The sequence below is a fragment of the Alnus glutinosa genome, chromosome 1, assembly GCF_958979055.1.
Source record: "Alnus glutinosa chromosome 1, dhAlnGlut1.1, whole genome shotgun sequence".
NCBI lineage: Eukaryota > Viridiplantae > Streptophyta > Magnoliopsida > Fagales > Betulaceae > Alnus > Alnus glutinosa.
In genome coordinates, this window is record NC_084886.1 from 16,245,706 (window position 1) to 16,270,746 (window position 25,041).

At 36.4% G+C, this 25,041-nt stretch overlaps 2 protein-coding genes across 7 annotated transcripts in view; both read left to right on the forward strand.

The window, feature by feature from the left end:
• Window positions 1-7,083: 7,083 nt before the first annotated feature.
• On the forward strand, window positions 7,084-22,858 carry LOC133874665 (acylamino-acid-releasing enzyme-like). Of its 3 annotated transcripts, none has more exons than XM_062312549.1 (18): window positions 7,084-7,293; window positions 9,108-9,277; window positions 9,400-9,709; window positions 9,945-10,166; window positions 10,249-10,467; window positions 10,604-10,678; window positions 12,583-12,721; window positions 13,325-13,476; window positions 13,576-13,658; window positions 13,757-13,869; window positions 13,972-14,050; window positions 19,579-19,756; window positions 20,578-20,638; window positions 20,785-20,907; window positions 21,344-21,541; window positions 22,038-22,106; window positions 22,365-22,441; window positions 22,576-22,858. In XM_062312549.1, the coding sequence occupies exons 1-18, from the start codon at window positions 7,157-7,159 to the stop codon at window positions 22,637-22,639; spliced, it is 2,469 nt and encodes an 822-aa protein (XP_062168533.1). In that variant the 5' UTR covers window positions 7,084-7,156; the 3' UTR covers window positions 22,640-22,858. The 3 variants fall into 3 exon arrangements, with proteins under 3 accessions (XP_062168533.1, XP_062168527.1, XP_062168538.1); XM_062312543.1 differs by having other exon boundaries at window positions 7,085-7,293; window positions 9,102-9,277; XM_062312554.1 differs by having other exon boundaries at window positions 7,162-7,293; window positions 9,116-9,277.
• A 272-nt stretch (window positions 22,859-23,130) lies between these two features.
• Window positions 23,131-25,041, forward strand: part of LOC133874687 (acylamino-acid-releasing enzyme-like) — a 44,676-nt gene continuing 42,765 nt past the window's right edge. For 2 of the 4 annotated variants that reach the window (XM_062312578.1, XM_062312586.1), the window contains exon 1: window positions 24,556-24,761. The gene's annotated coding sequence lies outside the window, so the exon portion shown is untranslated. Of the gene's footprint in view, window positions 23,363-24,555; window positions 24,762-25,041 lie in introns of those variants that run through there. The other 2 variants (XM_062312563.1, XM_062312573.1) reach the window with 2 other exon arrangements.

The window sequence follows — 25,041 nt, forward strand, 5'->3', positions numbered from 1 at the left end:
AGGCTTTAAATGCGCGCCTTGTTTTCGCAACGGTAGGATAATGCCCGCGTAACGGTCAGTCTCTATTGGATAAGAGAATGTGTAGTTATATCGTGACAGGTGTTGCTACAAGAGAGTCTGTCTTCCTTGGCGCTTAAGTGGCACTCCGCCGTTAGGCTTCTGGGTTTGGAGTCACGGTGCGAGTAAAGATGGCGCTTTGCTCCGTTACTTTAGCGTCACTTAAAAAATAGCCATACATCCAAAACGTCATGTCTCAATAATCTATGTAATCAATTTTTATTAAGAACTTTATTTACCATCGCCCCGTTTGAAAAGCTTATCCTTCCTCTTATAATTTTTTTTTTAAATGATTAAAAAATAAGATTGATGTGGTATAAAGTTGAAATAATTCATATAAAAAAATGAAAAATAAATAAAATAAATAATAAATAAATTTGTATTGTAGTGATTTTTTTATTTAAAAAATAATAAAAAAATATTGATGTGATATAAAAAGTGAAAAAAAGTTAAGAATATTTTAAAGTTTATGTTTTGTGGGATAAGTGAAAATAAGGAAAGGGGAGGGAGGGGTAAGGGGTTTCAAACGGGGCCATCCCCATATTTTATTATTTTTGCAATTATATTTTTAAATTTTAAAAAGTATCAATTTTTTTTTTTTAAGGCATTACAAAGACAGATAAGGGATACAAGTCACCCCTACATCTACAATCAGAAACAAATCTGACAAAGCAGCTGCTTAAACAGTATAACAAATATTACATGAACACCCTTTAAAGCCTCACTTTACAAATAAGTCCAATAAATATTTGTATATTACAAAGATACACTGTGAAATACAAAGAAAACTAGAGAATACACACAAACAAATACAACAACAAGAAGCACCATCATTGTCAGAAGCATTGGAGGAAAACAAACCGCCACCGGAGGCGGCGCGTGAAGGACACGCGCCGTCCCGTAAGACTCCCCAGCTGCAAAACAACGATCACCAACCACCACCAACTATGACCTGACAAGATGGCGTGACCCACACGCGCCCATTCCAGGAGAAAGATCCCCCCACGTGCAGACCACGCGCCGGCAAGAAAGAACGACAAAGCCACCGACTTGAGGTGGCCGGACTAGATGATGACAGTGAACACAGCTAGAAAACGTGTGTCTTAAGACAACCAGTGGATAAACGCAGAGCTGGAAAGACGAAGATGAATGCTATTGTGGCTCATCCAGAAATCCACTGGAGACACAAGAATGACAGCCGATCCCCGAAACCAACACTAAAACATGAAGCCTTCCTGTTAAAACACAAGGAAAAAAGAAAAAGCAAAAACAAAACTCCTCACCCATAAGGGTTAGGAGACAAAACCTCCACCGGAGACAAGTCCGAGAGGAACATACTCCCTACCCTAATGGCAAGGAGAAGGAAACCTACACTCTAATGATAAAAACCACGAAGGGGCAAAAAAGCCTCCTAGGAAACTATGAGGACCAAAAGACTAGGAGGAGGGAAGCGTAAACCTCCCTCCCTCGGCGAGAAACACTATTCACTAAAGGGCTTTCTCTTTCTAAAAAGACGAGACTTTCTCTCTCTCTTTAAATTGATGCTTTTTAGGAAGTGATAGCTTTAAAAAGTGTCAATTTAAAGTATTCATTTTTTAAAAAATTTCACTTTCAACTATCTGTAAGGATTTTCTATTAAATCCTAATAGAAACCCTCTCATGTGGGACACACGTGCTATATTTTGCCTAAACTACCCGTTATGCCCCTTCTCTTTCATGAGTGAAAGACTTAAGATACATGTGGTTTTCGTCCGTTTTTTAAATTCGAGATGCTTGTCCATTCCCAAAGCTAGTGAAAGGATGTTCTTCCAGTGGGTAATACTCGTCTTGAAACAGTTATAAAATGTTATGGGAATTTAACAAGCTTATGACATGTCATTAAGAAGAGTAAATCATGCTCAATCAGCTAACTGATCACATCTTACAGTGTGATTAGTTTTTTAAGTATTTTACTTACTTTGTTTGCTCATCTACAAGCTTGGACATCTCAAATTCTTGATACTGCACTTAACTAATACTAAAATCCTTAATTCATTAACTATGGCATTCGTCGAACATTCTGACTTTAGAATCAATTGTTCGATCCACGGATGTCGAACGTTTGTTCAAGGATATGAAACTTTTGATAGTACCAGGATGCATACAAAATTTAAAGACACTCTACCCAATCGTAATAACTCATAATCAAAACTTTTAATAGCCTAAAAATGATTTTTTAAATCATATTAATGTGACTGATTAAGACTAAATTTATACTTTGTTTATAAAAACATTTTCCTCAAAAATAATATATAAAGTTTACGTGTTTAAAATTTGTAAAAACACAAAACTCATATAGATACAATATCAACATGAAAGATAAGTTAGGTATCAAGGGTTACCTTGGTGAGAGTGAATTATCCTCAAATCTCCTTTCTCTCTCTCTCTTACAGATAAGAAATGAGGTGAACATGGTGCATGGAGGGAAATTGGTGAAGGAAATACGTAGGTAGGGGTGGTATTTATAAGGGAAAAATTGTAGAGGATAAGAATTAGCTGATTTGCCACATGTCGAATGTTCGGTACTCAAGGCTCGAACGTTTGTGTGCTATTTAGGGTTACGTGAACGTTCGTCGTATAATTTGATCGTTCGATGTAAATACAGAAAACGTGGGGTGTACCTTTTGACATACAATACATCACATCATCGAACGTTCGTGGTGGGATTTTCAATCGTTCGCGAGCAGAATTTCGAATGTTCGCTCAAGGGTTTCTTCAAACGTTCGAGCATGGCGAACATTCGAAGTGACTTAACATTATAAAGGAAAGCATTTTAAAATATTTTTGGTGGTAGATTATTGGGCTAGTTTTATTATTTAAAATCATTAGTTTTTATTTGGGGCACACATAACCTTTTTTTTTTTTTTGATAAGTAAGAGAAATATCATTAAAATGCACACATAACTACAACTCCTTTATAACTTGGCCTCCGGAACTGATAAATGTCACACTCCATCACATTGAACTACTATTTTATTATGAAAAACCCTTACAGTTAGGGAATCTCGTTAAATCAGGCGAATCTTGTTAAAAGACAGAAATACCCTAAAATAAACAATATATAAACATTAAAAACTTAAAATATTCAAAAATTAAAACTTAAGAATTTTTTTTTTTTTTTTTTTTTTTTTTAAAAAAAAACTAAAACTTTTAATTTTTTTTTTTAAAATATGTGTATATAAAAGATTCCGGGGTGGTCGAACCATCCCTAGGTATTGGAAGTGGTGGCTGGACTACTCCCAGGTGGTTCGGGCTGAAGCCTGCAGGGGTGGCTGGACCACCTCTAAATCAGACGAGGGGTGTTACAATGAGTTTTGGGAGTGGTCAAGTCACCCCTAAACAACACTTGTGGGTGATTCAACCACCCAACACGTGGGAGTAGTTTGGCCACCCCAAAAGCTTTTTTTTTTTTTTTTTCCTTGTTGGCATTATGAAAGTTTTTTATTTTTTATTTTTATGAAATGTTTAATTTTAAGGATATTTTATGTAAATTTTGTTTTTAAACTTAGGGTGTTTGAGTAATTTCACGTATGTTAACGATTTTGATTAAAAGAGATTGGTTTTTATAATAAAATGGTAGTTCAATGCAGCTGAGTGTGACATGTGTTAGTTCATGGCGCCAAGTTATTAATGGCGGTAATTCATGGGGTTTTTCAAGTGCTTATTCAATAGCTGATTTTTACACAATCATGTGTAATTACCTTTTGCTCCATGAACTACCATTAATTTATAAGTTACCCCATGAACTAACACATGTCACACTCAGTCGTATTGAAATACCATTTTGTTACAAAAATACTCCCTCTATTAGTCAAAATCGTTAAAAACATGAAAAGACGCAAATACCTTAAGTTTAGAAACGAGATTTACAAAAAATATCCTTAAAGTTAAAAAATTAAAAAAATAAAAATAAAAATTTAAAACACCAAAGAATAAAAAAAAAGGAAAAATATCCTAAAGGTGGCTGAACCACCCTTCAAGTGTTGGAGGTAGTGGCTGGACCACCCCCCGGTGGTTCAAGGTGGATCGACCACCCCTTAAATTCATAAGAGCCCCCAATAAATTTTCAGGGATGGCTAGACTACCCTAGTTTTATTCGCAACACTTGGGGATGGCTTGGCCACCCTTATGGATTTCGGGGGTGGCTGATCCACCTCCCAACACCTCCAATACATGTGAGTGATTCAATTACTCTCATGATTTTTTTAATATATATATATATATATATATATATATATATATATATATATATATATATATATATAAATTTTAAAATGAACGTTTTATTTATTTATTTATTTAATTTTGTTTTTATTTAATTCTTTAATTTTTATTTTGCTATTTTTTTAAGGTAAATGTATCATAAATCCTTGAGTCAACGCGCGGTTTGAAATCACTCCATCACTTTTTAAAAATTAATTTTTACTCCTTAATTTTTTTGCGGATTTGAAAGAGGTATTATGTCCAAAATTTTGAAATCCGTTAGTGCCACGTCAGTCTTTTTGCCCCATTATCTTAAAATAATATATTTTAAGTGTTTTATGAATTAAATTTTAAAAAATAAAATCTAGAAAAAAAAACAAGTTAGGAATTTATTTATTTATTAGTTTTTACTTAATTCTTAAATTTTAATTTTTTATTTAGTTTTTAAATGTGGTATTTTTTTCTAAGTTTTGAATATATATATATATATATTTTAATTTTCTATTCGAGGATGTTTTTGTCCTTTAACGAGATTTAACACATCTAAAAAAGAAATGTGCTATCAATTTTAACGAGATTTTCAAATATAAGAATGTTTTTGGGATCCGGCTTCCATGCTGTAGAGAAAATTACCGGATATCTGCTGTAAAATAAATAAACGGTCCAGATTTATCTCCAACATATTTTAACTCAAACGACGTCGCAGATAAACATTTAATGCAACATGCCTTGACGCCGTTTCAAAAGGGCAGGAAAAAATACATTTACGTTGCCTCCTTTCAAAACCCACAACGTCACTCTGTTGTCCCCTGTTATACCCAACCTAAACAGAGGCCACGCATGAAGTGGCACAATAACTTTTCCTGTAAACTCCATCTCTCAGGTCTTTGGTAGAGGCCAACTTTAGTTGCTTAAAACTCTCCGCATGTTTTATCCTGCTCCTTTTAACACATAGGAATGGGTCTTCGAATCTCTTCCAAATTAGTAACACTTCCATTTCAATCAAAGACTCAAAAGTCCAGACAACCAGACACATATAACATACCAAACAATTTAAAACCAACAAAAAACCTGCCCTCTCATCCAGAGAAAGATGAACCATTTTCCCGTCCTTAAGGACGACCTGATTATCATACCCGAAAAGCTGGGTATACCCTTCATCAAAGGCCATGATTAGCAAATTCATGTGTGACAAGAAGCACTTGTAGAAAACAGAAAACCATGAGAAGAAAACCCTGCTGAGGGCACCGCGTCTTCTTTCTGATCTTTCAGTGTATTTGGTAAACAAATCTAAACAAATATTATGGATTGGTTCTTATTTGTGTGTTTGAGCTTGAAATATGTATAGTTATATAACAAGGGACAGAAGGAAGAGTGTCAGGGAAGAAGAGAGAGGCTAATGAGAAGGAAAGACGAAAGGGAAGAGGAAGAGGTCCCTTTTATTGGTGAGTGAAAGAGTGAGAGAGGTGTTGAGAGCTAGCATGCGTAGACAGATTTCTCTTTCTCTTTTATGTTCTTTGATTCTGCATCACAGTAATTGAAGTTTGTTATATTTTAATTTTTATCATTATCTCCTTCGTTTCCTTTTTCTTTGTGATGGGCTTGTGTTAAATACTTACTAAAGCGAAAAACGAAAAACAGAGAGTATAATTTTTGGGCTTGGTAAAGCAAAGTTTTTCAGTGTCAATGAATTGCTTACAAGTATTAAAGAGGTAGACATGTTTGAGTTAGTCATTGATCCGTTGTTCAAAACGAAAACAAGTATTAAGGGCTTTTTGGTGGGTGTAAGTAAGTGAATGCTTCTGTAAATAAGGAAGAAAATTCCGTGAAAAGCTCTGTTGACGAAGGACGTGAAGCATGAAGTTGCAGCTTCATCCGTGGCTATGTTTGGGTTGTGTAGAACAACGTCGATGTATTTTTTCCTTCCCTTTGAAACGGCGTTAAGGTGTGTTTCATTAAATGTTTCTCTGGGACGTCGTTTGAGTTAAAATATGTTGGAGATGAATCTTGACCGTTTATTTATTTTACAGCAGATATCCGGTACTTATCTCAACAGCATGGAAGCCGGATCCATGTTTTTGTAACAAAATGATAGTTCAATGCGGCTGAATATATCAAATGTCAGTTTACATGTTATATAAATGTCTATTAAATAATGAAATGACTTTTAAAATTACCATTAGGCATGTGATTGATCAAATCATGAATTTGAATAAATAGTAATTTTAAAAGCTACCTCATTATTTGATAGATATCAATTTTTTTTTTGACATGTCCACACAAGAGGGATACTTGATGAACATTTATATGGCACGTAGAATTAGTCAAAGTAAAGTGGGGCACAGTGACCAATGGGATTCGGCTTACATGCTGTTATTTTTATAATAGCATGTATGTTGTTGTGCTAGATACGAAAATGCTCCCAGCACACCTCCTTTTCCACTACCAGGTTTGGTAGAACTCAGCCCACCTTCAACCATTCTCAGGCCAAATCTGCCACCTCTTGTTGTTCCATGGACAGATCCGTCGGATCCCAGCTGGTTGGCCAGAATTTGGCCGCTCCCCAGCCAGAACGAGGTCGCCGGGTTGGCCAAATTTGGTTGTCTCCAGTTACTGTTCAACCGGAGATGGTGAAGGGGGCTTTGAAGGGCATTATCGGAAGAGACACCATGTAGGAGAAAAAGCATTAACGGTTCCACTTACTCCACTCTTTGATGGTCCACTTCCTATGTGGCAAATGACGAGCATACATGCTTATTTATAACCGCATGTAAACCTAATCCTGACTGATGACCATGTCCATCTCAAGAGTCAAAAGAGCCTTTTCCAAAATGAAAAGCAAATATGTTATCTCCGTATGGCCAGGTTGCTATGCATCACTACCTCCTCGTATTGGTGCGTGAACTTTAAGTCCAACTTGCTCCGCCCTCCATTCCCTCCTCCTATCTCCTCTCGTCGTCTCACTCTTCTAAGACCAACTTCTCTCTTCTCAAGGTGAGTTTTTCTTCTCTCTTACCCGGCATTGTGTTAAGACTCCGTTTTCTCACTGATGCTAAGTTGACTAGTCGTTTTTAATTTGCTGATCATTTTCGCATACTAGTTTCTGGGTATCTATGATCTTTTGTATTTTGACCCTTGGCTGAATGCTTTTGTTATTTTTTCGATGGGTTTGATCTTATTTGGGCGGATTTTATAGTTACATGTTATTGAATGATTGAACTTAGATTGTGAATTGGTGTTTCCGTTTTTTATTTGCTCAGTCATTTATTGGCTTGGCTTTCAGTACGGTTCATGTGAAGTGTTGGAATATATATATACTGATATAGGTTGGCTTTGGGAGTGTTGAAAAATCCAGTGGTGTAAGCCCCTTATGATTTTGCGAATCTCAAAAGTATATAAAGTCAATGTACTGAAAGCCAAGAGAATTAGTATTGGAGGTGAATAGGTAGAAGTAGCTGGAAAAAAGAGCGACAGATTGACAGGAAAAGAACCTGAACAAAGAAATTCTAGTGTGATAATCTTATTGTTTGTCTGTTATGTATCGACCAAAACAATCAAATTACGTCAAAGTGAGATTCCAGAAAGTTAGAATCCAATCTATGGAATTAAAAATGATTGCCTTATGTTATCCGTTATCTTTCAATTTGCTGTCTTAACTTATTGGGTATATTAGTATGCCACTTTTAAGGTTATTAATTTTAAATTTTTTTTTTTTTAATTAAAAAATCGTTTTTATTGCATCTTGCTCTTAATTTTTTTCAAATAACATCTAGAATTCATCTATGTTGCAAGACATTTAGTTTCAACGAGTGAAATATTTTGTGTTGAGCTACATATAATTCTTTTTGTGTGAAATTTAATTTGCAGAAAATGAAATTTACTTTATTCTAAACATTATTTTAATGAATGAACTGTCAATATGTTAATTTTGTGTTCAAGGAAAATTACTTACTGCTTTAGGGTGCCATTAATGTAACTTTCCATTTTTTTTTTCTTTCACTCTAAAATCTCAATATTTTGGGATTCCTTTTTATTTTTTATTATTATTACCATAATTGAGCCTTAATTAAAGAGCATTGACTAACTATTTTACCATAGTTGGGGCCTTAAAAGATTTTTTTTTGTTAAACAAAACTTAATTATATTATAGTTAATTGGGGCCATATTCCACTGGAGGGCCTTAGGCGGTCGCCTAATTGGCCTAGCCAATGAGCCGGCCATGGATAGAGTTCATTTCAATCAAAAAGCTTATGAAATAAGTTCTTAACTGTCATTTTCAGCTGTTGTTCTATGTTTCAATTCCTATAACATTCTCAGTTTTCTATTCTTGAGCATGGAAACCCTGCATCACTTTGTTCCATTTCCCACCTCCATTTCTTATACTTAGTTTTATACATACAAAATACATTATTGATTCATGCGGGAGGGGAAGAGGGTATGGGTGGTACAAACATCATGGATACTTTTGATTTAGGGTCTGTTTGGGTTTGCTATTTAAAAATAACAATTTTAAAATATGCAATTTGAAAAAAATGATTTTTAGAAAAGCAGTTAAGTGGTTAACAAAATCTCAGTTTTGATTTCTGAGCTACTGTTTCTTTCTTGTACTGCTCCTTGGAACTTATAGGCTCGACAACTTTCTGTTGACATTAAGAGCCTTAACCATGTTCTTATAGTTTTCCTAGTTTGCTGTTTCTTGTTGTTGTTCTCCTGTCCTGGGGTCTTTTGTTTTTCCCCATTTTGTGCTGCATTATTCTTGCTTTTATCCTGCTTATTAATTTTCTTTGCCATTTGATACTTAGTAAAAGACTTTCAGCCCCCTTAGCCATGGATGATTCTAAAGCTGGCCCAATAAAGGAAATGCCACTGGGATTAGATGCAACAATGGAGGAAGAGTATGCTTCACAATCTAAGTTACTTCAAGAGTTCACTAGTATATCCAACATTGACAAGGCATGGATTTTCAAGTCTGATGGTGGTATGGCTTCTCATGTTTATAGTTTTTTTGTTCTCCAATGTCTGGTACTTCTTTCCTCCAAGCCAACACAGCCAACAGGAGTTGCTGGCAATAATTTTTTGCGATTGAAACTTTTGCTGCAGGAATAGGTTCTCAGGCAATGTTTTCAATTAGCCAAGCAAATCTATTGGCAAACAAGAGGAGGAAATTTATTGTATCTGCTCATATCTCTCAAGAAACTAATAGTACATCAAGCTTTCAATGGGCCCCGTTTCCTGTTGAGATGACAGGAGTGTCTACAATTGTTCCATCACCATCAGGTTCAAAGCTTCTTGTAGTTCGCAACCCTGAAAATGAGTCTGCTTCTAAATTTGAAATTTGGGGTTCATCTCAGTTAGAAAAGGAGTTCCACATTCCTCAATCTGTTCATGGCTCAGTATATACTGATGGATGGTAACTAATAATATGACTCTCGTTTTTCTGATGATGTTTACTTGGTTTACTATTGACTTTGTTTTTATATGGCTTTAGTGGTAGAAGTTGTCCAATTTTTGGCAATAATACTACTCATAGCTGTATTAGTAGCAGCAGCAAGTGTACTAGTAGTCATGCTAGTAATTCTTGTAGTTCAAATATAGTTATAGTTATGCTATACCATCCTCACAGACCTAGACTCTTGTTGGTGTAGGTTTGAGGGGGTTTCTTGGAATTCTGATGAAACTCTCATTGCTTATGTTGCTGAGGAACCATCCCCCTCCAAGCCCACCTTTAATGACCTCGGCTACAAGAAAGGTGGTTCCACCGATAAGGATTACAGTAGCTGGAAAGGTCAAGGGGATTGGGAGGAGGACTGGGGAGAATCCTATGCAGGAAAAAGGCAGCCTGCGCTTTTTGTCATCAACATTAATAGGTTGGTATCATGTCTTTATAAGTTTATAAGAGCTTTTCTTTAGATGGAAGAATATTACTATGAAATTACCTGTGTTGTGCAGTGGAGAGGTACAGGCTGTTAAAGGAATTGAGAAGTCTTTGAGCGTTGGCCAAGTTGTGTGGGCTCCATCAACTAAAGGCGTGTGTCAATATTTGGTTTTTGTTGGGTGGTCATCGGATACAAGAAAGCTTGGTATAAAATACTGCTATAACAGGCCCTGTGCACTATATGCAGTTAGGGCACCACTTTATAAGTCAGAAGCCAGTGGACTTGAACTCAAGTGAGTTGCTTTTGTAAAACTATCTTTCTTTTTATTTCACCATTACACCTTTCTTCGTGTGAATTATTACATGTTTGAGATGGAGTGTTCTTACTTAAATGTAGAAAGTTCTTATGCATTTCTTGTAATGGTCCAGAGATAGCTCAAATGAAGATATGCCCGCTGTTAATCTAACTCAACACATAAACAGTGCCTTCTTTCCACGGTTCAGGTATGCTACTTATCACACATACTAGGTTTTATCACTAGGGATTGTAGAAACTTTTCTACCCAATCATGTGCATAATAATTTATGTAGAGTGCCTCTTTTTTTTGGCATTTTGAAGAAACTTTTATAAATATAGGGCCTCCCAAGATATTTTTTCTGGTCATGATGAGTTCCTCTTGAAGTGCTGGCCTGGCCTACAAATAGGCCTGAAAGTTCATTTCTGTATGTGTCATGTTGTTCTTTCATTTTCAAGGTTAAAATCAATATCTTCATTTTAATGAGCAATTCACTGCTATTATATTACAGTTCCTCTCCTTCCCAATTTAAAGTGGCTTTTGATAAAAACATTATCATTGTAACCTTGTTTAACTGGTCAAGAATGCGATTAACATTCTAATCGGTGCTATTAAATTCATTGATTTTCTTGGATTCTTGATTTGATTATTAAGTGATTGTATATTTCCTCATATAACGCTGTTGTGTATATAGTACTGGTTTCTTGTTACTGTAACCTGTCTCGAATGAACCGTATTGAAGTATATGAACTAGGAAGCTATATAAGTTGTTGAATGTATCTACTAAACATACTATAAACAACTTTGGAATCTGATGATTGTTGTTAGAAGATTGTATCCTTATCTTTTATCTAGTTGAGTTTATCTTTATCTAGATTTAGTGATATTTATCTTTATTTAGATTGGCTGTAGTTCAGTTTGTTTTGGTTTTTTATATTTATCGTTAGCTTGAATTGTATTTCTCGTATAACAATAAACTTTATGTGTGGGAGAAAATAATATAAGCCCACCATTTTTTTTTCTCAACATGGTATCCAAGGTTTTTGCTTTTTTGTTCTTTGTTTTCTATCTTCCTGTGTGTGTTGTGGGCTTAGTGATTGCACGTCAATGGCGGCGTATATTGTCATTGTCAACCGCATTGGTATAGTTGATCATCGGTTGTTTGTAGCTATATAGCTGTATGTGTTGGTTGGTTTCCATTACTTACCAGTGTGTTTCTTGTGAGTCTAGTTAATTGTGGAGGTGCCTCCGTGCCTTTCGTGTATAAGATGGTGCCTTCATGCCTTTTGTGATTTCGTGTAGGGAAATGAATGACAGAAGTTTTGAAGACCGTGAGTGGACTTCGGAGGGGATTAAGTCATATTTTTTTTTTCTTTTGTACCTTGTATTTTTCGACAGCTGCTTTTGTTTCTCCTTTGGCGATTAGTTATCATGACTTCCTTCTTTTTTTCTCTTTCTAGCTTGGTGTTTTCTTATGCTTATTTCCCCGTGTACTTGGGGTGCCTTACGATTTTAATAATATCTCATTTACTTATAAAAAATTGTGGAGGTTTTCAGTAGAGTATTGTGAGTTTCTGCTAGTTCAACTTCTTTTCGACTAGACTAGTTGTATTTTGGCCTAGTTTGGTTGTTTTCGAATGAGGTTCGTGGAGTTTCAGCTAGTTTAGTTGTTGTTTCAACTGGTTCCCATTGTTTTTTGCTGTGTTTTGTTGAGCCAGTATGGTGTTGTTTCTGCCGATTCAGAATGTTTTTCGGTCAATTCTATTTGTTTTAGGCCGGTTCAGTTGCCTTTTCAGATCCTGTTCAGTTTGTTGATTTTGTTCGTGACAAATTGTTTGCAACAAGTAGATTTTCCTACTCCCCAAAAGCCCTTTGTCATGGATGTGCCACATTTATTTTGTTCCAAGTTGGGATTATATGATAATTTCCAACATGAGGGGGAGTGTTAGAGGATTTTATCCTTATGTTATTTTTACCTAGGTTTGGTGGTAATCCAGTTTGTTCATATTTGTTATATTTATCGTTATCTTGAAATGTATTTCTCTTATAAATAGTTAACATTAGTGTAGGATAAAAATAATATAAGCCCATCATTTATCTTTCTTTTTCCAGCCCAGATGGAAATTCCCTAGTGTTTTTAAGCGCAAGAAGTTCTGTGGATTCTGGGGCACATTGCGCGACAGATTCACTTCACAGAATTGATTGGCCAACTGATGTAAAGCTGTGGCCATCTGCCAAAATTGTTGATGTGGTGAGCGCTTAAATTCCTTGTTGAGCTTGTGCATAAGAACTTGCATCTCAAGGATGCAAACTTATATATGGTCAACCTCTGGAATTAGCAGAACTCAAATTATGGTTTTTGTTTGTGCTCTGCTGCTTTTGACTGGACAAGATTTTGCTTTATTGTTACCATGTTATATATACTAGAAGCATTCTATACGACGTCTTGGCATTTTATGTTGCTACCATGCACCTTGAGTGCTAAATGGAGATATTTACTAAGACTGAGGTAACTCATATGATTGTTCCAAATGAGCTGAATTAATTGATAGATCTAAATGAGCTAAGACTGAGTTGATGCTTGAAAACTTAATTTGGATTGGTTTTTGAAGCCCCCCCCAATCTGGAATAAGTGTGCAAATTTTCTAGCCCATACTTTAGTGTGAGATTTTTTTGCATGATACTCGTGTAAAATATATCATACATTTTCCTTCTATTATTTTCAATATTTACATACAATAAAGATTTATTTAGACTGTAAATATAGAATTAGGACATGCTGTATTAGTTCAGTTTTCTGTAATTTTGTTGTGGCTTCACTCATAACTATTTCATTCAATTATGATCTTTGAAGATTCCTGTTGTGATGTGTGCTGATGATGGTTGCTTCCCGGGGCTGTACTTTTCAAGTATCCTTAGCAATCCATGGCTTTCTGATGGATGCACTATGATTATATCTTCTATATGGAACAGCAGTCAAGTAATACTTTCTGTGAATGTGTTGAGGTAACTTTAATGGCTGGTTAAATATCTTTTTCTTGCGTTGGCAGACTTTAATAGTGTTGTTTCTATAATCAACTCATGATATCTCCTGTTAAATTTCAGTGGGGAAGTGTTACGTATCAGCCCTGCCAATTCAAATTTTTCGTGGAATGTTCTTACAGTGGATGGGAACAATATTGTTGCTGGTAACATCAAATGCTGATCTTTACCAACGTTCTGGCCTGGCCTGTAATAGTGTAGAAATTTGGAATACAATTTTTACATTGTGCTTTATTGTTTGAAGTGTCTAGCAGTCCAGTAGACGTTCCTCAAATCAAGTATGGTTGCATTGTTGAGAAAGCAACTGCATGGAGTTGGCTAGACATATCAAGTTCCATATTTAAGTGCTCTGAGAAGGTTTACTTAATTTTCTTTTACTGATATTATATGAATCGTTTTTGCATATAGAGATTATCCTAAATGCTTGCAATTTTTTGAATGAGTGTCTTCTTGCTGCAGGTTAAATCTTTGCTCTCATCTCTTCAGTTCAGTATAATGAAGATACCAGTCAAGGATGTTTCTGATGGCCTCACAAAAGGTATTAAATGCCATTTTGATTTCTTTCTCAAACTTAATCATCCATATTGAATACACTGGCTTAATTGCTATGCTGGGCATTGTTGCGGTGGTGTAATGCTTAAAATTTAATTAAGGCTATCATAATATTTACCGATGATTCATAATGACCCTAAAATGCCTAAGCTTTGGGTGACAAGAAAGATAGTTGCAAAATTTATAAGTTTTGAAAAAGACCTCCTACTCCAACCACCCCTACCCTCAATTCTTAATCTGGTGCATATTTACCTGCTGATTTTCGTTGATTTTTTTTTAGTATCAGCCTAATGAAGTGGAATTTTTTTTTTTTTTTTTTAATAATTTTTATGCCTAATAGAGTTAATTTCTCTCTTAGGTTGCTCCTTGAAGGGAAATGAAGTATTGTAAGCATAGGCATTGTTGTTGAATTAGATGTAATCGAGCCGAGCTCAATTGAGTAGTGCCTGTGTGAGCTCGGCTTGTTTACACTCATCATTGCGAGCTCGAGCTCGTGATGAGTATCAAAAGCTGAGCTTGGTTCGGCTCGCCAAGGCGGAAAATCTTGTGCAAGGTAAAGCTCGCTCATTAGCTAAGCCGAGTGCCCTCTCGAGTACTCGGCTTGAGTAAAAGAAAAAAATCCACCCTCTCCAACTCCCAAACGGCACAAGACCACCTCCAAAGGCTGGCAACCACATGTGACGGCTACCCTGACGTGCTTCGTGGCCAGAGACCACTGTGCAATGGTGCAGCCACTAACACCAGCCCCAAAAACTGACCAACAAACTCCCTTTTATATCTCGATTTCTCTCGCAACTCGATGCTCCACCCAACGCCGATGCTCCCCCTAGTTCGAGGACGCCAACACACGGCCATCACCCAGCCGACGCGCCCTATGCTGCCTAGATCTCTCTCTCCCCTCTCCAGCATTTTCCCCTTCTTCTCACTTTTTTCTCAATGCCCAAATGTCCCTTTCTTTTAAGTCTTAATTTCCTTTCCTTGGGGAAGCTTCGCAAAATGCATTTTTTTAAGGGTTAAATACGTTTTTAGTACTTGAGTTTTGGAAACTTTATTTTTTGGTATCTGAGTTTCAATTCGCATCACAGATGGTACTTTAGTTTTAGGAAAAGACCAAATTAGTACCTCAGTCAAGTTTTCTGTCAAAAAACTAACGAAAGCCCGCCAGGTGACACGTGTTTTAGTATAAAAAAATAAAAAATAAAAAATCTTTAAAAATTAATTAAAAAATTAAAAAAATATTAAAAAATTAAAAAAAATTGAAAAGAAGAGGGGTGGTTGAGCCACCCCTTGGCCACCATGGAGGTGGCTGACCACCCCCATTTTGACCAAGAGCCACCCTTTTAACCAATCTGGGGTGGCCGAACCACTTCTGTGGCCCTTGGGGGCCAAGGGCCAAAACCTTTGAACAATTTTTTTATTTTTTTATTTTTTTTCTGTCATGGGGTGGCTAAACCACCCCCCATGGGGTGATTTGGCGACCCCAGACCTGTCAAGTCTTCTTTTTCTTTTTCTTTTTTTTTTCAATTTTTTTTTTAAGTTTTTAATATATTTTTTTAAGTTTTTAATATATTTTTTTATTTTTTTTTGTTTTTTTGTTTTTTTATACTAAAACACGTGTCAACCCTCAGGGGGCCGACACCTGGTGGGCTGTTAGTTTTTGGATGGAAAACTTGATTGAGGTACTAATTTGATATTTTCTCAAAATTAAGGTACCATCTGTGATGCGAATTGAAACTTAGGCACTAAAAAATAAAGTTCCAAACCTTAGGTACTAAAAATGTATTTAACCCTTTTTTTTTTTTTTTTAATTAAAAAAGAAGAAGAAGCTAAGGTATATGTGTATGGCACCCAGGTTATAGAAAACCACATGATTTGCGTACATGTCCTGACACACTTTCAGCTGCGCGACTTGAGGGTGTAGTGTTCGGTTTGAAAAAGCAACAAGATTATTTTTTTTTTGATAAGTAAGAAGAAAATTTTATTAGAAAAACGCAATCAAGTATACAGGGGGTATACAAGAGAGACAATTAAGAAGAAGAAGAAGAAAGCAATACAAGGAAATCGTTATAACTAATCTCTAGAGGTGCTAAATGCGCAGCCGTCCAGGAGTACAAAGAATGGAGAAAAAAGGAAATGAGCTCCTCTATGGTTCTTTCTCTGTCCTCAAACTGTCTATCGTTGCGTTCCGTCCACAAGCACCACATAAGACAACAAGGAGCCATCTTCCACACGACCGCACTACGGGACCGTCCCCCCGACCACCAACATGCAAATAAGTCTATCACCCGAGAAGGCATCACCCAATGCAAACCGAACCGGCTAAGGATGACATACCAAAGAGCGCGTGCAACCTCGCAATGAAGAAGAAGATGATCCACAGTCTCCCCGGTCATTTTACACATGCAACATCTATCAATCACAATGACACGCTTCTTTCTGAGATTGTCCAAGGTGAGGCAACAAGATTATAAAAGTGGGAGAAATCTTTGGCTTGAATCATGCAACCTTTGTCCATTCACAACCATTTATCGCCCAAGGAATTCCCATAAGATTTGAATGAGAAAATTATACCAATTTGAGGGGCACTAGTTTTGGCTAGGTCATTGCAGTACTAGGTCTCTCTCTCTCTCTCTCTCTCTCTCTCTCTCTCTCTCTCTCTATAGAAATCTTTGGCTTGAATCATGCAACCTTTGTCCATTCACAACCATTTATCGCCCAAGGAATTCCCATAAGATTTGAATGAGAAAATTATACCAATTTGAGGGGCACTAGTTTTGACTAGGTCATTGCAGTACTAGGTCTCTCTCTCTCTCTCTCTCTCTCTCTCTCTCTCTCTCTCTCTCTCTCTCTCTCTCTCTCTCTCTCTCTCTCTCTCTCTCTCTCTCTCTCTCTCTCTCTCAAGCTAACAAGCTAGTAAAGCCTTATACAAGCTTTGTTCATGAACGTTAATCGAGTCGAGTTTTATACGAGTTTGAATCGATTAATAATCGAGCTTAATTTCGCGTTTATAGATGATTCATTTAATAATTGAGTCGAGCTTAAGCCGAGCCCAAGTGAGTTCACAAGTAGCTTTGTTCATTTACAGCCCCGATACTAGTGAATGTTAATAGTTTAGTGGAGATATTTGTGATTTTCAGTTGAATATATCTTGTCTTTCCATCACCTAAAAAAATAAAAAACAACAACAACAACAACATTGTTGGTCAGGGGACTATAATTCTTATAGTCTTGATACCCGATAGACCCCACAACGGATGCTGACTGCCGCATTGGATCAGGGTAATTTGACAGGGTTCTCAGTGGGCTCCAGGGATTCCGAGGCCTTAGTTGTGAATCACCTGCTGTTTGCGGATGACACTTTGATCTTTTGTGGCGCTCAAGAAGAATAGATTCGACATCTGAGATGTATTTTCTTATGCTTTGAGGCAGTTTCTGGCTTGAGAATTAATTTAGGAAAATCAGAAATTGTTCCTATTGTTGGAGTAGAGGATGTCGAAAGGCTGGCTAATCTTCTTGGATGTCGGGTTGCTTCTTTGCCTATGACTTATTTGGGTTTGCCGTTGGGTGCTTCTTATAAGGCCACCTCTATTTGGAATGGTGTTATTGAAAAAATGGAAAGGAGGTTGGCGGGTTGGAAGCGGATGTATTTGTCGAAGGGTGCCCGGTTGACTCTTATTAATAGTACGCTCTCCAACATCCCCACATATTACTTATCTTTGTTTCCTATTCCAGTGAGGGTGGCTAATCGTCTTGATAAAATTCGAAAGGATTTTCTTTGGGGTGACATTGGTGACAAGACCAAATTTCATCTAGTTAATTGGAACAAGATTTGCACACCTTTGCATACAGGTGGGTTGGGAGTTCACAATTTCATCCAGTTCAATCGAGCTCTCTTGGGTAAGTGGTTGTGGAGATATGGTAGGGAGAGAGAGGCTTTATGGCGTTTGGTGATTGATGCCAAATTTGAGAGTTTAAAGGGGGAGTGGTGTTCGAAAGAGGCTTCGGGTTCATTTGGAGTAGGTGTATGGAAACATATAAGGAGGGGGTGGGAGGAATTTCGTAATTTTGTTCGTTTTGAACTGGGGAATGGATCAAATATTAGTTTTTGGCAAGATTGGTGGTGTGGGGATAGATCCTTGAAGCAATGCTTTCCAGCTCTTTTTAGTATAGCAAGGAATAAAGACGCGATAGTGGAAGATAATTTGGTGGTACATAATTGTGTTATTCAGTGGAATGTTCTCTTCACGCGACAAATCCAGGATTGGGAGTTGGATATGGTCCTTTCTTTCTTCGATCGTCTATACTCCAGTTCGGCTCGACATGGGGAGGGTGACAAGTTAGTGTGGAATCCCTCTAAACAATGTTTATTTGAGGTGAGATCCTTCTGCAAAGAGCTTATTAGGAAAGATGGCTCATTTGTTCCGTATTTCTCTTGGAAGAATATTTGGCGTGTTAAGGCTCCAACAAGGGTGGCCTTCTTCGTTTGGTCAGCTGCTTTGGGCAAAATATTGACGCATGATAACTTGAGTAAGAGGAAGGTGATAGTAATTGAGTGGTGTTGTTTATGTAAGAAGAGTGGGGAGTCTATTGATCACTTGTTGCTTCATTGCGAGGTCGCCCAGGCTCTTTGGAGCTACGTCCTTATTTTATTTGGGGTTGAGTGGGTTATGCCACGTACGGTGTTGGAGTTGCTGAATAGTTGGGGGGCGGCGATTGGGGGTGGACATGCTATAGAGGCTTGGCGGTTAGCTCCTTTGTGCTTGCTGTGGTGTATTTGGAGGGAGCGAAATGCTCGACTGTTTGAAGATGTAGAGACATCCATGGTGGAGCTACGGAAGCGGTTGCTCAATACTTTATATTTTTGGATAGCGCCCCATCATAGTTTGAGTGCTTTTACTTATGTAGACTTTTTAAATTTATTCTCTGTTCGTTCATTTTAGGAGTTCTCTTGTATACTTCCCGTGTATAAGGGTTGCGCCCCTTTGCGCTTTTTATATATAATTGCAATTACTTATCAAAAAAAAATTCTTATAGATGGAAGGAGCACTTCTGGAAAAAAAAAAAAAAAATTAGGAAAGAATAAAGAGCTATCTTTCTTCTAAGCCTTTTTTTTTTTTTGGTCAAGTAAAAATCCAAACAAATAAAAGTAAGAAGTAATATAACTGATGCAAACTTGAATCATGCATGAGGTTATCATTGGAATTTATTAAATAGAAAGAAGATGATAATGAAGGAACTATAGCTGATGCAACTTGCATATAAACTTCAGATTAATGCCACATCACATTGTCCAAAAGAAGTGAATGATAAACTTTTCAACACTCATGAATCATATGCTTTCCTCATACAACCGTTGTCCTTTAGCTGGATATTAGACTGAAACAACTGATGGGGTTTTTTTTAGTGAATATATATTATAGTCCTTCACTAGGAACTGTGTGATGTCTTAATCATAATATTCTTTCTTTAAAGATCATTGATTTTGATAGCCTATATGTGTTTACTTTTTTTAAGGTGCCAGCAAGCCTTTTGAAGCTATTTTTGTATCTTCCAACTCCAAGGAAAGCAATGCTTGTAATCCACTAATCGTTATTCTTCATGGAGGCCCACATGCTGTTTCGATATCAAGCTTTTCAAAGTCCCTGGCATTTCTCTCTTCAATTGGATACAACTTATTGATTGTAAACTATAGGTATGTCATCATTGTTGTTATTGTTTGTAGTAGTAATAGTAGTAGTTTTATTGCTATTTAGAGTCGGTATCAGATTTTTATGCTCAACATACATTTCTTTCAACTATCACATTCTGCATTAATCCAACAGAATCTGATTGATCACAGGGAACATCTCTCTCTCTCTCTCTCTCTCTCTCATAAAGCCTCTTCCTCTCCAAGATGAAGTTCCATCACTGTTAAGGTGGTGTTGCTTGATAAGACCATGGCGGGACTGATTCTGATACCTAGTTGACGAGAAGGGAATTTGACTATTTAAGAAGTTGGAGCAAAATAGAATACAGAAATGAATATTTTAACCTCAAACTGGACTAAAATTTTTTTTTATAAGTAATTCAATCTTATTAGAAAGCGTAGAGGGGCACAACTCAAGTACACATGGAGTATACATCTGCCCACTTAGGGAGAAAAAGAAGAACACAAATCAAAAAACCCTGAAAAATTAGAAAATAGAAGGCTATTGTGAGCCGCCATACAATCATAGAGGGACCCATAACCAAAGGAACCCATAACCACATTGGAGCACCACCCACCTCATAAGTTGCCATATTTAGTTTCCACCATCGATCTCCACAAAGCTTCTCTCTCTCTCTCTCTCTCTCTCTCTCTCTCTCTCTCTCTCTCTCTCTATGGCATAGAGCCATTACAGACAATTTAATATTTATTTGGGTCCATTAGGATTTTAATCATCGCATGATTGAACATACTATTTTAAATATCAGATTAGATCATCAAATGACTGTTGTCGATTCTATCTTCTCTAACATGATAATTTATCTCAGAGGTTCATTGGGATTTGGTGAAGAAGCATTGCAATCTCTTCTAGGGAAAGTTGGGTCTCAGGTATTTATTATCTATCTAGTTTTGTTATGCCTGCGAAGGTGGTTTTTTTTCCCCTTATATAGTAATTGCATTCTTTCTATGCTAGTTCAGAAAACTAGTTTGGGGATCTCATATAAACCCTAATCTATAAAATATATTATGCACAGGATGTCAATGATGTACTCACAGCGATAGATCATGTAATTGACAAGGGACTGGCCAGTCCATCAAAAATTACAGTACTTGGTGGTTCCCATGGTGGCTTTCTGACAACCCACTTGATTGGCCAGGTGCAGTAATTCCACAAATTGTAGTTTTTGTTGCACATATTCTCTTATAATTTTGTTTTGTTTTGTTTTTGTTTTTTTGTTTCTTTTCTGTTTTATTGTTTTTCTCTTGTGCCTTTCAATTTTTATTCATTCTGAATCTTGCATTTGATTGTTAAAGTTATCTACCACCAGTTGGTGGTTTCCCATAAGGAGATCTCTTCCATCATGGATTAGATAGTTGAGAGATTTATGCAAGTCAAACTTAATAAGTGGGCTGCTTGTTTATATATGGACTAGTGGTCCTGTGGCTTGCATTTTCTTCATTTCTCCTATTTTAGTTATATAGCAGACAAATACCTGAAGACTATGTTATGATTTGTGATGGCACATTTACATTTATCTTCTCAAGTGAACTAGTACTACTTACTTGGATCATATTTGTTTTCTAATGCTACAGGCGCCAGATAAGTTTGTTGCTGCAGCTGTGAGGAATCCTGTCTGTAACCTTGCATTGATGGTTGGTACAACAGATATCCCTGATTGGTGCTATGTAGAGGCCTATGGAAGCAAGGGGAAAGATAGCTTTACTGAAGCCCCTTCAGCTGAACAACTGACTCTCTTTCACAGCAAGTCTCCTATTTCACACCTCTCAAAGGTATGCTTAATGGAGGGTTGATTTTTGTTACTGTATTCAGAAGCTTATTTAGGACTTTTGATAAAAGTAATTAGAGTGGAAAAGGCATCCTACTCAAAGATTAATGCCAAATAAAACTCAATACAACAAAGCCCGTGTCCGTCTGCAATGAAATAATTGTGAAAATGAATCCTGCAAGCTTTGCTTTTGTTGTCAGTATTTGAAACTAAATGTTATTAAACAAATAAATTCCGAGAAATCTGAAGCTCCTTGATATTGTAAAGTCTATTTTTTGTTTGCTCAATGTGAGAAGGGTTCTAGTAGCATACATGCCATAGTGTATGGGGCTGAACTTCTTCTACTATCAAGTCGCACATTTTTCAGTCAGGAATCGTAATACTTGCATCTAGTCTCCTTTTAGGAATAGCTGTACTTTCCACAATTTTATATATTTAGTAGGTTGCCTCTTGAAAAAATTGTGGTACAATTTAATTTATTTTGATGATGATATCTGCAGGTCAAAACACCAATCCTTTTTCTTTTAGGTGCTCAGGATCTCCGTGTTCCAGTTTCTAATGGATTGCAAGTAAGATATTTCATTTCTCTTTTAAATGATGAACTAGACTGTTGATATTTTTATTCAGTTTCATGGTTTTTTCAACTACTACTAGTGCTCGAAAATCACTCTCTTAAGCTGCAATTCAGGGTCTGTTTCTCTTGCTAGTTCTTTTTATTTACCTTTTTTCGTTTTTCTTTTTGCGGGAGCAGGGGGTTTTGGAGTTTTTGACGCATACACTGTTTAACTTTTAATTCAATTACATATGTTCATGTTTGAAAAATGCAGTATACCCGGGCCCTTAAAGAGAAAGGTGCTGTGGTTAAAGTCATTGTGTTTCCCAATGATACTCATGCAATTGATAGGTAAACTTTAATCCTACATGCACCCCTACATTCTAGTCAATATAGGAAATCTCACAAACGATGTTGCACAATTTCTTGCAGTCTGATGTATTAATTCTCCTTTTCTTTTTCTTTTTTTTCCCCTTGAATTGCAGGCCACAATCTGACTTTGAAAGCTTTCTTAATATTGGGGTTTGGTTCAGGAAGTATTGTAAATGAGCAGGCCTTGCCCAACTGTGTTGTACGGGTTGTAAGTCCACATGTGAAGTCTTGAATGTTTTAGTGACTTAAAAGGGTATGGAATCCACTTATAATGAAATTCTTTACCTTGGATCTTATTAGAGGTCATTCTCTATGCCGTAGTCCTTGATGGAAGGACATTCTATAAACTCTTATTGATGTAACGACATTCAATAGAATAACATATATGTTTCTTAAGCCATCATTGTTTGCTTCATAAACTTCCATTGTTTTTAGGAAGTTTGTAGATCCCTTACATGAATTCTAAATTTTGGACCTGGCAAAAATTATTTGACTTAGGCATCTACACGGCAAAAAATTGAATGATCATATATGGGACATTTGTTTGTCCCATGGAAATGAATCGTTTTTCATATAGTTAGCATCTCCAATTGTGTTCATTTCAGTCCACCGTATAAGAATTTGCTATGATGGAGCGTGGGAAATGTTTCTAGGTGATTTGCAGCTACTTCAACGGTCGCAAGATTGGTGCAGGCTTTGAATCCTGTCTGGTTTCCAGTCGTCTTCAAGCCGAAGAGTTGTCTTGCAGCTGTGCCATTTTATGGGCTGCTCAACCTATTTTCTCTCTTATTGCAATTTTTACCGTGTCTAAAATTCGTGACTTGCAAAGTTCTCCATAAGAGATGCTGAAAAGGCCTTTGTACGGGTTCCTGAGAGACCTCTATGAGGTATCAAATGTTGGTAATACTCCCCTTTCCTCCCTTCCCCATCTTGAATAGAAAAAAAGTTGGTAATACTCCCCTTTCATTGATTTGAAATATAATCCAAAAAGATGTCTCGGGAGTTACAATAGTTAGCCACCGTTAGTTATTTGACCTCAAGTGATCTACACAACTAGGGATGTTGCAGGGCGTGACCACCATTCGTAAATGGTTGCTTTGGTCACTTTTAGCCAGGCTTATTGAAGCTAATTGGTTTTTTTTTTTTTTTTTGTCCTTTAGGTCCCTTGTAACGACCCACCTTCAATGATACAATATTGTCATTTTTTAGCTCCATCGAACCAGATTTTTCAGGAGGGCACCCTATTTAGTACTACTTTTGCAGAAGCAGGCTTAAATGCGGAGCTCTGATAGGTTCATGACCATCACGACTTTAAAACGCGTTGTGTCAAAAAGGGTGTGAATATGCATATAAGCATATCTCCATTCTCATATCTAGGCGATGTGGGATGTCACAATCACTCTCTCTTGTGGCGACCCTTATCGGATCACCCAATTCTTGGCATCCCAACGAGTGCCCATTGGTGACTCTCATGGACTTGTGCACGCTCCCCATCTTAAGGGGACAATGGCTTTAACACCATTTGTAACGATTCACCTTTAATGACACAACCTTACTATTTTAACTATTCACTATCACTATTCCATTTAATTTAATTAAATTAAATTTATTTTTTATTTTTTATTTTTTCAGATTTCTTTATTATTTATCTATTTAATTTTTTTTGAATGTTTGCTTTTTTCCTAACGATCATATTTTTGAATATTTGTTTTATTTTAATGGTCATATTTTTCAAAATTTGTATTATATTATATTATTCTTTACTATATCTAAAAATGCGAATCCCGAAAAAATTTATTTTTTTACAATTATGTTTGAATGTTTTAGAGAACTTGAGACAAAATTAAAAAAAAATTTAATAAAACTTGAGTAGAATTCAAATTTAGAAAACTTGCCCAAACATGTTTTTAAAAAATGATCAAAAATAAAATACTACCAATACATGCCCCTACAATTTCACAAAATCTGTTAGAATATGTGAAAATATTGTAGTGTAACAGAAAAAAAAAAAAAAAATGCTTTTAGCCTAAAACATTGTAGAACCATATAGAGATGTGGGGGGAGAAAAAAAGAATGAAAAAAAAAGGGTTAATGTTTTGGTGAATTGTTTTGATTATAGTAGTGTGAATTGCTTTGATTTGGAAATATTTTTTAGTGATTTGGTGAATTGTTTTGATTATAGTAGTGTGACCGTTAATAGTGCGTGAACTTTTAGTCCAACTTGCTTCGCCGTCCATTCCCTCCTCGTAATTTCGTCTCGTCGTCTCACTCTTCTAAGACCAACTTCTCTCTTCTCAAGGTGAGTTCTCTCTTCTCTCTTACGCGGCATTGTGTTAAGGCTCCGTTTTCTCACTGATGCTAAGTTGACTAGTCGTTTTCTATTTGCTGAATGCTGAGCATTTTCGCATACTAGTTTCTGGGTATCTATGATCTCTTGTTTTTTTAACCATTGGCTGAATGCTTTTGTTATTTTTTCGATGGGTTTGATCTTATTTGGACGGATTTTATAGTTCCATGTTAATTTGAATGATTGAACTTAGATTGAGAATTAGTATTGGAGGTGAATAGGTAGAAGTAGC

Bases quoted from the DNA above. Each gene is read 5' to 3' on its own strand.
- LOC133874665 (XM_062312543.1), top strand. From the start codon at position 7,157: ATGGCCAGGTTGCTATGCATCACTACCTCCTCGTATTGGTGCGTGAAC. The intron at 10,679-12,582 runs GTATGCTACTTA...TTCTTTTTCCAG, and splicing joins GCCTTCTTTCCACGGTTCAG to CCCAGATGGAAATTCCCTAG. The intron at 20,908-21,343 runs GTGCAGTAATTC...CTAATGCTACAG, and splicing joins CAACCCACTTGATTGGCCAG to GCGCCAGATAAGTTTGTTGC.